This window comes from Mustelus asterias, chromosome 3 (assembly GCF_964213995.1).
Source record: "Mustelus asterias chromosome 3, sMusAst1.hap1.1, whole genome shotgun sequence".
NCBI lineage: Eukaryota > Metazoa > Chordata > Chondrichthyes > Carcharhiniformes > Triakidae > Mustelus > Mustelus asterias.
The window spans coordinates 126,476,599-126,491,469 of record NC_135803.1 but is presented as its reverse complement, the minus strand read 5'-3'; the positions used below and the strand labels follow the sequence as shown (position 1 = coordinate 126,491,469).

Genomic DNA, 14,871 nt, shown 5'->3' with positions numbered 1-14,871 from the left:
CTACCAAATAAACCTGTTGGACATTAACCTGGTGTTGTTAAACTTCTTACTATCTTGTGAATGTCAGGTGAAATCATGGCTGGAGTTTTGCTTATTGTGTTGCTAATGGAAGGTGCTAATCTGAGCGGGCCTAATGGGGTGAGATTGCCTGGACAGGAGTGTATAATGCGCTCATAGTGAATCAGTGGTCTGTTTTACAATATACATGATTCTTTTCCTTTTCCCTATTATCCCCTCTATCTAGGTGTTTTAATGAGCTTTTTAAGGTATTGAAATATCGTGATACATTTGTGTTGCACGGTAGATATTGAAAATATCTTGTAGTGAGAAGCAGCAGAGACTTGCCGATCAAGAAAACACAGATACAATTGGGAACAATTTAGTCTTTGTCCTCTGGCCCCTGAAAAGTTGTCAGGAGAGACACCTGAGGGCTCCAATAGACAGTGAAGAGCTTATGTTATTCAATCATTCCACTTCATTGCTCAGGAGTCATTTGATCTTTCTACCCTGCAAACTTATTGATGAAATAGAATCCTTGTACGAAATAAAGACATTGAACAATATCATGTACCCAGGCAGGTGAAATTCTTCTGCTGCTGCTCTGGAATGGAAAAGATCTTGTGCAGTTTATCTGGGTTGCAGGTATTGAATCTTTCCCCCAAATATGGATTGACTATTTAGAAAGGAATAAACTCATTAACGATAGTCAGCATGGTTTTGTGAGAGGGAGGTCATGCCTCACTAACCTGGTGGTGTTTTTTGAAGAAGTGACCAAAATGGTTGACGAAGGAAGGGCCGTGGATGTTGTCTATATGGACTTTAGTAAAGCGTTTGACAAAGTCCCTCATGGTAGGCTAGTGAAAAAGGTTGGATCCCATGGGATAAAGGGGGAGGTGGCTAGATGGGTGGAGAACTGGCTTGGTCATAGAAGACAGAGGGTGGTAGTGGAAGGGTCTTTTTCCGGCTGGAGGCCTGTGACTAGTGGTGTACCGCAGGGCTCTGTATTGGGACCTCTGCTGTTTGTGATTTATATAAATGATCTGGAAGAAGGAGTAACTGGGGTGATCAGTAAGTTTGCGGACGACACAAAACTGGCAGGACTTGCAGATAGTGAGGAACATTGTCAGAGGCTACAGAAGGATATAGATAGGCTGGAAATTTGGGCAAAGAAATGGCAGATGGAGTTCAATCCTGATAAATGCGAAGTGATGCATTTTGGTGGGAATAATGTAAGGAGGAGCTACACGATAAATGGAAGAACCATAAAGGGTGTAGAGACGCAGAGGGACCTGGGTGTGCAAGTCCACAGATCTTTGAAGGTGACGTCACAGGTGGAGAAGGTGGTGAAGAAGGCATATGGCATGCTTGCCTTTATAGGACGGGGCATAGAGTATAAAAGTTGGGGTCTGATGTTGCAGATGTATAGAACGTTGGTTCGGCCGCATTTGGAATACTGCGTCCAGTTCTGGTCGCCACACTACCAGAAGGACGTGGAGGCTTTGGAGAGAGTACAGAGGAGGTTTACCAGGATGTTGCCTGGTATGGAGGGGCTTGGATATGAGGAGAGATTGGGGAAACTGGGGTTGTTCTCCTTGGAAAGACGGAGGATGAGGGGAGACTTAATAGAGGTGTATAAAATTATGAAAGGCATAGATAGGGTGAACGGTGGGAAGCTTTTCCCCGGGTCGGTGGTGACGTTCACGAGGGGTCATAGGTTCAAGGTGAAGGGGGGGAGGTTTAACACAGATATCAGAAGGACATATTTCACACAGAGGGTCGTGGGGGCCTGGAATGTGTTGCCGGGCAAGGTGGTGGAGGCGGACACACTGGGAACGTTTAAGACTTATCTAGACAGCTATATGAACGGAGTGGGAATGGAGGGATACAAAAGAGTGGTCTAGTTTGGACCAGGGAGCGGCGCGGGCTAATTGTTCCTTGTTTCTCGTGGAAGTGGAAATGACTAGGGTTGGGAAGCATTTTCCGATCAGGGCCATTGTGATCTCCTGGACTCGTTTCGATCGCCTCAGGGGGTCGGAGAGGAATTTCCCAGATTTTTTTTTCCCCATATTGGTCCTGGGGTTTTTCACTCTGGGTTTTCGCCTCTCCCTGGAGATCACATGGTCTGGAATGGGGGGGTGGGGGTGAGTTAATAGGTTGTAATGAACAAAGCATCGTAGCTGTGGGGGACAGCTCGGTGGATAGGATATTGGTATGTAGATAGGCTGGAAAATTGGGCGGGGATCCTGGATTCAGGATTCAATCCTGGACCGGGGAGCGGCCCGGGTTTGGAGGGCCGAAGGGCCTGTTCCTGTGCTGTATTGTTCTTTGTTCTTTGACTGTCACCATGTTGATGAGGTGCAATGTGCAGCACATATTAATGAGAGCAGTCACCAAAATCAGCATTATCATCTACACAGTGTTAGAAATAAACAATAGGATATTTTCCTGTCAAATTAACCATATTGCACAACACTGTTAAAGTAGAATTTGTACCTTCTGGTTTGTTTAATAGTTGCAGTGGGATCACCGAGAGTATACACACAAACTTAACACTGCTCTTAATATTAATGACCCATACTGCATATCTATGGGACAATATTGGGGCAGCACGGTGGCGCAGTTGTTAGCACTGCTGCCTCACAGCGCCAGGGACCCAGGTCACCGTCTGTGTGGAGTTTGCACATTCTTCCCGTGTCTGCGTGGGTTCCCTCTGAGAGCTCTGGTTTCCTTCCGCAGTCCAAAGATGTGCAGGTTCGGCGGATTGGCCGTGCTAAATTGCTCTTTAGTGTCAGGGGGACTAGCAAGGTAAATATGGGGGTTATGGGAATAGGGCCTGGGTGGGATTATTGTTGGCTCAATGGGCGAAATGGTCTCCTTCTGCACTGTAGGGATTCTATGATATTTGTATTTAATGCCAACTATAGCCGTAATCATTTTACTAAGATCTTTCTGTGATTATTTGCTGAATTGATTGGTGAATCTTGAAAGGGAAAAGTTATCATAAATGATTGGAGGGAGAGTTAAAGTGGGGTTAGGTGGAGAGAGAAAGAAAAGGGGCTGAGACGCTTTAGGCCCATGATCTCCCTAAACCTGGTACCACAGGTAGGACTCTCCAAAGATTGGAAGTTATGGGCCATTAATTAATATTGAAACTATTATCTTCTGTTTATGTTCGAGTTGAATCTACTTCACTGCCCAACTTGTCCCCCACAACATCTAGCAATGAATGGAAGGGCGGGTTACATTTCCATCTGTATAGGATTTGAAAACATTTGAGTTAAATCAAAACAAATTTAGTTAAATTTCATGAATATCTTACCTCCACTCCACATGTCATAAAAGGAAGTTGATAATAGTTCACCATCTGATGCTGTAGAATAAAGAGACATTTCTATTACATATGAGAACTAATAATGTGGCAATATGAAATTGTAGGAGTATTTATTCATTGCACGTTTTCAGACAATCTACTCACCATTAACTAGGGCAATGTTTAACCCTCTTCCAATGTTATTCATTATACCGTTCATTAATCTATAGGAAGGAAGAAAGAGATATCTCAAAAAGAGAGGCAATGGCCTAGTGGTATCATCATTAGACTATTAATCCAGAAACTCATCTTATGTTCTGGGGATCCAAGTTCGAATCCTCCCACAGCAGATGGTGGAATTTGAATTCAATAAATAAAATATCTGGAATTAAGAATCAGGGTGGCATGGTGGCACAGTGGTTAGCATTGCTGCTTCACAGTGCCAGGGACCTGGGTTCGATTCCCAGCTTGGGTCACTGTCTGTGTCGAGTTTGCACGTTCTCCCCGAGTCTGCACGTTCTCCCCGAGTCTGCATGGGTTTCCTCGGGGAAGTGCGAGCAGAGAGATTTCCACTTGGATTCTGCACAGACAGCAGCCGCTATATTTATTGATAGGATTTTTGATGCCAAGAACATCAAGTTCTTGGCCTTGTTATGGTCACCAGAGAGAGAGACACACAATCAAGGGGTGACAGGAGCCCTTGAAAGCACAGACTCTTATTTTCAATATTGTCTGTTGTGTAACAATCACATCTTGACTTTTGGAGGTGACATTCATTCGAATTGGGGGTGGAAGATTTCACAACTGTGCAGTTTAGAAAGCTGATTCAGAGATGGGAAGGACCTGTTTCTCACGGTCCAAGTCTTGGCCCAGTGGCACAGTTTTCCTCCCACAATCTGAAAAACGTGCTGGTTCGGTGCATTGACCCGAACAGGCTGTGGCGACTAGGGGAATTTCACAGTAACTTCATTGCAATGTTAATGTAAGCCTTACTTGTGACTAATAAATAAACTTTTTTTTTACTGATGACCATGAGACCATTGTCGATTGTTGGAAAAACCCATCAGGTTCACAAATGTCCTTGGCCTACAAATGGTCTGGCCAACATGTGACTCCAGAGCCACAGCAATGTGGTTGACTCAACCTCCCTCCAAGGGCAAATAAGAATGGGTAATAAATGCTGGCTAGCTAGTGATGCCCATGTCCCACGAATGAATAAAAAAAATGTTATTTTACCAGGATCTTGAACTTGTGATTAGAGCATTGTGTCTCAGACACTTTAAAACAAGCTTGTCCAACTGGTGGCCCATGGGCCAGATGCGGCATCTGAAGCCGTTCTAGGTGGCCCCCGGAACCAGTTTTCAAAATGCCAGTCAAAAGGTAAGTTGGATCAGAAGATTCTGCGAAAACTGTTCGTGATTTCATGGCTATGCCTCTTCAGAGTTTGATTGAATTGTGGGAGAGAGAGAGAGATGTTCTGATTGGAGGAACACTGAACACCATCAGTGGTGAGTTTGTTAGAAAGAGGTCTTCTTTTGGAAGATGGGACTTCATCTCCACAGGGACTGTGCTGTGGTTCCGGGACCTGGAAAATGGGAATGTGGGTTCTGGGGCCTGGGGAATGGGAATCAGAGTTCCAGGGCCTGGGGAATGGGAATTGAAATTCCGCAGCCTAGGAAATGGGAATGTGAGTTCTGGGATCTGGGAAACGGGAATGTGAGTTCCGGGACCTGGGAAACGAAAATGTGGGTTCTGGGATGTGGGGAACAGGAATTGGAGTTCCGCGGCCTAGGATATGGGAACGTGAGTTCTGGGGTCTGGTGAACAGGAATCAGAGTTCCGGGGCCTGGGGAGTAGGAATGGGAGTTCCAGGGCCTGGACAGCGGGAATGTGAGTTCCTGGGCCTGGGAAACGGGAATGTGGGTTCCGGGGTGTGGGGAACGGGAATGTGAGTTCCGGGACCTGTGGAGTGGGAATCGGAGTTCCGGGGCCTGGGGAATGGGAACATGGGTGCCGGGGCCCTGAACACTATGGGTGGAATTTTCCTGGCCTGCCCGCCAGGGGAATTGTAGCGGGTGGGACATGGACCATGCAAAGGTCCATTGACCTCGGGTGGGGTTTTCTGGCCTTTGGGCGAGCGCGGCCGGAAAATCCCACTCTATCTTTCTTCATGTTCAAAAAGAACATTGAGAGAACATTTAAAATAAATGGTACAATCCTAAAGAGGGCGGGGGAGCAGAGGGCCCTTGCTGAATATGTGTATATAAATCATTGAATGTGGTGGGACAGTTTGAGAGAACAGTTAATAAAGCACATAATATCCTGGGCATAGAGTACAAGGCTAAGGTGGTTACATTAAATTTGTATAAGTCACAAGTTTGGCTTCAGCTAGGGTACATTGTTCAGTTCTGGACACCACACTTTAGGAAGGGTGTGCAGGCATTAGAGAGAGAGCGCAGAAATGATTCACGAGAATGGTTCCAGGCATGAGGAACTTCAGTTATAAAAACAGATTAGAGAAGTCAGGACTGTTTGCCCTGGAGGAAAGAAGGCTGCAAGGAGATTTGATGAGATATTCAAATTCATGTGGTGTCTGGATAGAGTAGCTGGGAAGCAGCTGTTCCCACACATTCAAGGATTGCAAATGAGAGGGCACAGTTTTAAAGTAGAAGAAGCAAACGTGATATGAGGAGAAACCTCTTTACACAGTAAGTGGTAAGAGTTTGCAATGCACTGCCTGAGCTTGTGATGGAGGCAGGTTCAATTAAACCAGTCAAAAGGAAATTAGACACTTCTCTGAAAAGTAAGAATGTGCATGGCTACGGGGAGAAGGCAGAGTAATGGTCCTGTGGGTAAATTGCTCATTCAACGAGTTGGTGCGGACAAGACGGGCCAAATGATCTCCTTCTAAGCCCTAACAATTCAGTGGATCTCTGAGCTTATAAATTCTGGGGCACACAAGCCCCTGGGGAAATCTCTCTTTGTAATTTAGCCCTCAGAGTCCTGGTATCAATCTGGTAAATCTACACTCCTCACCTTCCAAAGGCAGTAGATTCCTCCTAGGGTGTGCTGCCTAAGTCTAATACTTCAGATGTGATCTAATTCGGACTTTGCATAGTTGAGGCATAATTTCTATCTCGTTCCATCGGCCTTTTTATTTACTTTCTGTACCTGGTCATGACATTAAGATAGGAAAATGAGGCTGGAGAAGTAATAATAGGAAACAAAGAAATGGCAGAGGAACTGAACAGTTACTTTGCATGAGTTTTCACAGAAAACATGGAAGACATCAGTGGGATGCCAGAGCTTCAGGAGAATCAGGGGGAACAGGTGAGTGCAGTGGCCATCACTAAGGAGAAGGAGCGAGGGAAACGGAAAGGTCTGAAGGTGGATAAATCACCTGGACCGCAGGGACCACACCCCGGGGTTCTAAAAGAGATAGCTGAGGAAATTGTGGAGGCATTGGTGGTGATCTTTCAGGAATCACTGGAGGCAGGAAGGGTCCCAGAGGACTGGAAAGTAGCTAATATAACACCACTGTTTAAGAAGAGAGGGAGGCGGCAGATAGGAAATTATAGACCAGTTAGCCTGATTTCGCTCATTGGCAAGATTTCAGACTCCATTATTAAAGATGAGATCGCAGAGTACTTGGAAGTGCATGATAAAATAGGACTGAGTCAGGGGTCAAGGGGAGGTCATGTTTGACAAATCTGTTAGAGTTTTTTGAGGCGGTAATAAGGAAGTTGGATAAAGAAGAACCAGTGGATGTGATTTCTTTAGATTTCCAAAAGGTCTTTGACATGATGCCGCATAGGAGACTTTTAAATAAGTTAAGAGCCCATGGTTTTAAGGGTAAGATCCAGGCATGGATAGAGGATTGGCTGACTGGCAGAAGGCAGAGAGTGGGGATAAACGGGTCTTTTTCAGGATGGCAGCCGGTGACTAGTGGTCTGCCTCAGGGGTCGGTGCTGGGACCATAACTTTTCACAATATACATTAACGATTTGGAAGAAGGAACTGAAGGCACTGTTGCTAAGTTTGCAGATGATACAAAGATATGTAGAGGAACGGGTAGTATTGAGGAAGCAGGGGGGCTGCAGAAGGACTTGGACAGGTTAGAAGAGTGGGCAAAGAAGTGGCAGATGGAATATAATGTGGAAAAGTGTGAGGTTATGCACTTTGAAAGGAGGAATGGAGGCATAGACTATTTTCTAAATGGGGAAATGCTTAGGAAACACAAAAGGACTTGGGCAGTGCATTGTTCAAGATTCTCTTAAGGTTAACGTGTAGATTCAGTCGGCAGTTAGGAAGACAAATGCAATGTTAAAATTCATGTTGAGAGGGCTAGAATACAAGAGCAGGGATGTACTTCTGAGGCTGTAAAAGGCTCTGGTCGGACCCCATTTGGAGTATTGTGAGCAGTTTTGGGACCTGTAACTAAAGAAGGATGTACTGACCTTGGAAAGGGTCCAGAGGAGGTTCACAAGAATGATCCCTGGAATGAAGAGCTTATCATATGATGGATGGTTGAGGACTCTGACTCTGTACTCATTGGAGTTTAGAAGGATGAGGGGGGGGGATCTTATTGACACTTACAGGATACTGCGAGGCCTGGATAGAGTGGACATGGAGAGGATGTTCCCACTAGTGGGAAAAACTAGAACTAGAGGACACAACCTCAGGCTAAAGGGACGATCCTTTAAAACAGAGATGAGGAGGAATTTCTTCAGCCAGAGAGTGGTGAATCTGTGGAACTCTTTGCCGCAGAAGGCTGTGGAGGCCAAGTCATTGAGTGTCTTTAAGACAGAGATAGATAGGTTCTTGATTAATAAGGGGATCAGGAGTTATGGGGAAAAGGCAGGAGAATGGGGATGAGAAAAATATCAGCCATGATTGAATGGCGGAGCAGACTCGATGGGCCGAGTGGCCTAATTCTGCTCCTATGTCTTATGGTATTCTGATTTATCCTTTTCAGGTCTAAAGTTGAACTCCTCACACAAATATGTCTCTATCCTTCTTTAAGACACTGCCAAAGCATAGAAATCATAGAAACCCTACAGTGCGGAAGGAGGCCATTTGGCCCATCGAGTCTGCACCGACCACAATCCCACCCAGGCTCTACCCCGACATATTTACCTGCGAATCCCTCTAACCTACCCATCTCAGGACTCTAAGGGGCAATTTTTAACCTGGCCAATCAACCTGACCCGCACATCTTTGGACTGTGGGAGGAAACTGGAGCACCGGGAGGAAACCCACGCAGACACGAGGAGAATGTGCAAACAGCATAGCTGGCTTTTGGTTATCTGCTCTTACATAACCTGTGGTAAAATTTTGTTTGATGCAATTCATGTGAAGCTCCATTAGATGTGTTATTACATTAAAGGCACTATACAAGTGGAAGTCACGATTATTATTGGAGAGAGAACAGAGCTAACATTACAAGTCTGGATGACTCTTCATCAGAGCTAAAGGGAATTTTCTTTAGCATTGACAATGGGTCCTCCAGACTCAAACCATTGACTCTATTCTCTCTCCACAGATGCTGTCAGATCTGCTGAGATTTTCCAGCATTTTCTGTTTTTATTTCAGATTCCAGCATCCTCAGTGATTCGCTTTTATCACAATTAATTATTATTGTTGTTTTGGGGCCATCCACAAGCGACTGATGCCAGATTGCCAGAGCTTCTGCTAGTGTCACTCCAAAATGGATTGGTATGGCACAGGTCGGCTTATTCTGTGATCTACCTTTCCTCCTCTGGATGAACACCTCATTTTCACTGGTGTCCCCTTCACAGGATGGGTTAGCGGAGGCAGAAAAAGCTCAGCAGCCTGGCAGCATCTGCGGAGAGAGAAACAGAGTTAACGTTTCAAGTCTAATATGACTCTTCTTCGGAACGAAAGGACATCCTCTCTTCAGCATTGACGAAGAGTCATCCAGGCTCGAAACATTACCTCTGTTTCGCTCTCCACAGATGCTGCCAGACCTGCTGAGATTTTCCAACATTTTCCATTTTATATTAGATTTAGAATAATCTTCAACACAATGAACCTCGCAGGATGGTTATAATTCAAAGGAGGTTTACAATCCAGTTGCAGCAGAGTTATATCTTGGTTACTCACATTTTATTATTGAAACAGATGCTGGGTCCGACAACACTGGCTGCTCCACTTATGAGTTTAAATGGAAAATGGTTTCTTGGGCAACGTATTTCTGTTTCACAAAAGGGCCTCTTAGCTTCTGGGTCTGGAAATGCAAAAAGCAAAACACTTATAATATGCTCCTTATAATTCAAAAATGCCGTGGCCTAGAAATAGGTTGCTGTCATGCCTGTCATTTCAGGCATAAAATGGGGTGTCAGAGCATCCGGTGTGGCAGGTGGCGAGCGTGCGTACACGCCTGACGTGTCGGTAAAGGCAGAGAATGAAGCTTGCAGGGACAGTGCTGAAACAGGCATCAGATCCTTCAAATGGATGTTGGGTCCCTTATTTGCAGATGTGAAGTCTGGCTGATCGTCCAGTGAATCACCTCCATTCAGCTGGGAAGCGTGACCCTCTGGTAAAAATCCCAAACACTATTCCCCATTTGACCCTGACGTAAGGGACCAGAACCAAAACTCAAAGTCCTGCCTAACAACATCATGCCATTCAATGCAATTCATTGGTGAGTCAGTGAGGTGTCATCTTCACAAAGCTCAGGTTGGAACAGCGGGCGTGTCTCAGACAGCAGCAACCTGTGGCTTCTTGCATTCAACTGTGCATATTGTTAAACCTGAAATTGCTGCAGCATTTGTGAATAAATAACAGAAAGCACCTCGACCTCGCCATTATTTTGTCAGCTAATTGTGGGCTAATTCATCTCAATGACATCAACAAATGGCAGAAGACATTGGAAACTGCAAAGGCTATGGACAATATTCCAGCCATATTATTGAAGACATGTGTTCCAGAACTTCCACACCCCTAGCCAAGCTCTTCCAGTACAGCTACAACACTGGCATCGAGCCAGCAATTTTGAAAATTGATCAGGTATGTTATGTATATAAAAAGATGACAAATCCAATTACTGCTCATCAGTCTCCTCTCACTCATCAGTAAAGTGATGGAAGGGGTCATCAACAGTGCTATCAAGCTGCACCTGCTCAGCAATAACCTGCTCAGAGATGCTCAGTTTGTGTTCTGCCAGGGTCGTCCAGCTCCTGACCTCATTACAGCCTTGGTTTAAACATGGACAAAAAAGCTGAATTCCAGAGATGAGGAGAGTGTGACAGCCCTTGTCATCAAGGCAGCATTTGACTGAGTGTGGCATCAAGGAGACCTAGCAAAACTGGAGTCGATGGGAATCAGGGGGAAAAACCCTCTGCTGATTGGAGTCACACTTGTCACAAAGGAAGATGGTTCTGGTGGTTGGAAGTCAATCATCTCAGCTCCATGACATCACCGCAGGAGTTCCTCAGGGGAGTGTCCGAGGCCCAACCATCTTCAACTGCTTCATCAATGATCTTCCTTCCATTGTAAGGTCAGAAGTGGGGATGTTCGTTGATGACTGCACAATATTCAGCACCATTCACAATTCCACAGATACTGAAGCAATCCATGGCCAAATGCAGCAAGACCTGGACAATTTCCAGGCTTGGGCTGACAAGTGGCAGGTAACATTCGCACCACATAAGTGCCAGGCTATGACCATCTCCAAATGGAGAGAATCTAATTATTGCCTCTTGACATTCAATGGCATTACCATCACTGACTCCCCACTATCAAGATCCTAAGGGTTATATCTGACCAGAAAGTGAACTGAATCAGCCACATAAATATAGCAGCTACAAGAGCAGGCCAAAGGCTGAGAATCCTGTGGCTAGTAACTCACCTCCTGATTCCCCCAAGCCTGTCCGCCATCCACAAGGCAAAAATTAGGTAGGGGTAGTGGAATACCCTCCACTTGCCTGGATGAATGCAGCTCCAATAACCGTGCTGGCCAGCGATCGGGAGGCCATCAGTGCAGGGCCACTGCGCTTGCACCAATCTCGGCGTGTGCACAGTGGCTCGCTCAGCGCTATGCTGCCGGCCTCTCCAGTGGGAATAGGACCCACCCCCTGATTTCCAGAGGGAATCCCGCTAGGGCACTCTGTGATGTACAGTGTGTCAGAGATTCAATCTGAAAATCATGCTAAAAAAATCAGCAGGAGTTACTCCCGTTTTCACACAAATTGAGAACTTCAGCAATACGTCCCTTTTATAAACAATATTCGAATTCTCTACTAGTCAGGCAACTGATCGCTCCTCTTTGCTGGGGGAGACAGTGAGCAGTGGCAGATTGTCTGTTTTAAATCTCACCTGATTTTTTGTCTTCAAAGAATAATTAAATCAGTTTCATGCAAGGAAATCACGAAAAGTGGGTTTAATCGGATTTAACTCCATGATCTCACAGGTAGCATCAGAAATTTTTGCAAAATTGAGCTGAAATTCTTTTAAAACTTAAATATTTCTTGCTCCAATTAGCAGACTATTTGTAACTGCAATTGTCCTCCAACGCCCAAAAATAATCACCAGGCAAAGCTAGAGATTACTTTTCCTCGTCGAGCACTCGGCTGTTAACTGAATCATAGGATCCTTACAGCATAGAAGGAGGCCATTTGGCCCATCGAGCCTGCACTGACAACAATCCCACCCAGGCTCTATCCTCGCAACCCCTGACACTAAGGGGCAATTTAGAATGGCCAATCAACCTAACCCGCACATCTGTGGACTGTGGGAGGAAACCGGAGCACCCAAAGGGAACCCATGTAGACATGGGGAGAATGTGCAAACGTGAGAACATGGGGCGGCACGGTGGCACAGTGGTTTGCACTGCTGCCTCACAGCACCAAGGACCCAGGTTCAATTCCAGCCTTGGCTACTGCCTGTGTGGAGTTAGCACATTCTCCCCGTGTCTGTGTGGGTTCCCTCCGGGTGCTCCGGTTTCCTCCCACGCTCCAAAGATGTGCAGCTTAGGTTGATTGGCCACACTAAATTGACCCTTAGTGTCGGGGGATTAGCAGGGGTTACGGGGATAGTGCCTGGGGGGGGGGGAATGTTGTCGGTGCAGGCTCAATGGGCCAAATGGCCTCCTTCTGCACTGCAGGGATTCTATGATTCCACACTGTCACCCTGAAGCTGGAATCGAACCCGGATCCCTGGTGCTGTGAGGCAGCAGTGCCTACCACTGCGCAACCGTGCCACCCAAATCATAAAATGGCATCCCCCTGCAGCGAGCCCCAACCAACTCCAACTGGTCAGATGTGAAACTGAGTATCGAAGCACCTTGTCCTCGGAGGAGTCCTGTTTGATTTCATTACTCAGTAGCTGGGAGTTCAACTCGAACCCAGAACTCTTCCTTGGATAAATGAAAACCAAAGCAACAGGTCATAGTTCCGACAAAGGTGTAAACTAAAACGTTAACACGACTCTCTGTTTCAGGTCCTGACTGAAGCGCTGTGAAATTTTTTTGACCTCACTTCAGATTTTGCCCGAGTGGATTTTCTTTGTCAAAATTCAAAAACCATCATCAGCGTTCAGCCTTGATTGAATCCAAGTTACTGCGGCTGACAGAATGAAGTCAATACTTTCAATAGAATGTGTTACATCTGCTTCTCAACAATTGATGCCAGAAACCCAGTGTCCTTACCTATTTGAGATTTCACTTCATCCACTCTTTGTCCAGATTCCAGGAGTTTGCTTGCCAAAAACAGCGTCACACCACTGATGAGCAGCACCACTGCACCACGTATAAAAGCTTAAAGATAACACGGAAAGGAGTTATTCTTTACAGTGTTACAATTGAACGTTATTGTTGGTGGGACAGGTTCTGGGTGGTTAGCTCCCGGTGGAGCTGTTTAATGTGCACCTCGATCCTTGGACACCCATTTCCTTTCCTCAAACAATCTCCTCTCTCCCAATGGTTTTATTTCCCCTGCTGCTCAGAGTGGCTGCATTTTAGCCGCAACTACAAGTGGACAGCTAGTAATAACTGTCCCGGCACATCCCCTGACTGGGTCTGCTCTTGGTTTTCCTCTGTGAATGCTGAAACATCTCTCAGATTTGACTTCCAACTTCCTGGATTTGTTTTTGATCCTGAACCTTTTCACTCTGTAACTCTGCTGCCACACTCGCGCATGCTCAATCTCTGCTTGCTCCATCCATGCTGTTTGTGTCGTCTCTCTCTCCAGTATGTGACCATTGTCCAGCCCGTTCACTGTCCCTCTCCTCAGCCCTTGCTGTCCCCTCTCTCTTGACCCCTCACTGTCCCTCTCCTGACCCCTCACTGTCCCTCTCCTGACCCCTCACTGTCCCTCTCCTGACCCCTCACTGTCCCTCTCCTGACCCCTCACTGTCACGCTCACATCCCCATTTCCCGGTCCCTTCCTAACCTCTGGCCGTTAGGCTTTCTGAATTTCTTCCGACCTCTCACATTCCATCTCCAACCTCTCCCTGTCCCTCTCCCGACCCCTTGCTGCCCCTCTCCCGACCCCTTTCTGCCCCTCTCCCGACCCCTTTCTGCCCCTCTCCCGACCCCTTGCTGCCCCTCTCCTGACCCCTTGCTGCCCCTCTCCCGACCCCTTTCTGACCCTCTCCCGACCCCTTTCTGACCCTCTCCCGACCCCTTGCTGCCCCTCTCCTGACCCCTTGCTGCCCCTCTCCTGACCCCTTGCTGCCCCTCCCCGACCCCTTGCTGCCCCTCTCCCGACCCCTTGCTGCCCCTCCCCGACCCCTTGCTGCCCCTCCCCAACCCTTCGCTGCCCCCTCCCGACTCCTTGCTGCCCCCTCCCTGTCCCTCTCCCGACCCCTTGCTGCCCCTCTCTCTGAATCTTTCTAGAACCCTTGACACCGCGTTCACTGCCCCTCTCTGCCCTCCTTGTTACCCCTCTCCTAACCCCTCACCACCAAGTTTACAACCTGTCACTGACCACGTCTCTCAGTAAGCCCTCACCACCCTTTAGATCCCACTAAAGGGGGTTGCTTGAGGGACAGCGAGGGAAGGTTGGTGGGTAATCTGGAGAGGGGCAGTGGGTGGCGGAGGGGCGGTGGGTGGGGGGTAGTGGGTGGTGATAAGTCATGAATGGTACGGCGAGGAGGATCAGCAAAGGGTCAGCAGTGGGGTGATGTGGGGGGTGGAGAGGCATCTCAAGAGGGGCAGTGTGGGGTCACAAGTGGGGCAATGAGTGAAGAGTGGGGGCACTGGGAGATGGGCAGGGGGGCACTGGGAGATGGGCAGCAGGCCACTGACGAGGGCTGGGAGAGGAGAGGAGGGTCAGTGAGAGGGCATGTGGACCAGCAAGTGTGACAGTGAGACGTTGGGAGGGGGACAGCGAAGGTTCGGGGCACGGCTCTGAGGGGCTGGTGCGGGGTATCAAAGGATTGGGAAAGGGTCAGTGAGTGGGACAGTGAGGAGTCAGGAAAGGGTCAGTGAGCTGGGCAGAGGGGTCAGGAAAGGGTCAGTGAGCTGGACAGAGGGGTCAGGAAAGGATCAGTGAGCTGGACAGTGAGGGGTTGGGTGAGGGTCTACAATGAATTTTAAGGGC

At 47.3% G+C, this 14,871-nt stretch overlaps 1 protein-coding gene across 1 annotated transcript in view; it reads right to left on the bottom strand.

Moving 5' to 3' along the window:
- LOC144491561 (protein FAM3C-like) overlaps positions 1 to 14,871 on the bottom strand; it is a 62,156-nt gene that overhangs the window by 13,865 nt on the left and 33,420 nt on the right. The window contains exons 3-6 of the mRNA XM_078209540.1: positions 12,978 to 13,085; positions 9,434 to 9,557; positions 3,476 to 3,534; positions 3,320 to 3,370 (exon numbers count right to left, since the gene is read on the bottom strand). Of these exons, the coding sequence (XP_078065666.1) occupies positions 3,320 to 3,370; positions 3,476 to 3,534; positions 9,434 to 9,557; positions 12,978 to 13,085 (342 nt within the window). The remainder of the gene's footprint in view (positions 1 to 3,319; positions 3,371 to 3,475; positions 3,535 to 9,433; positions 9,558 to 12,977; positions 13,086 to 14,871) is intronic.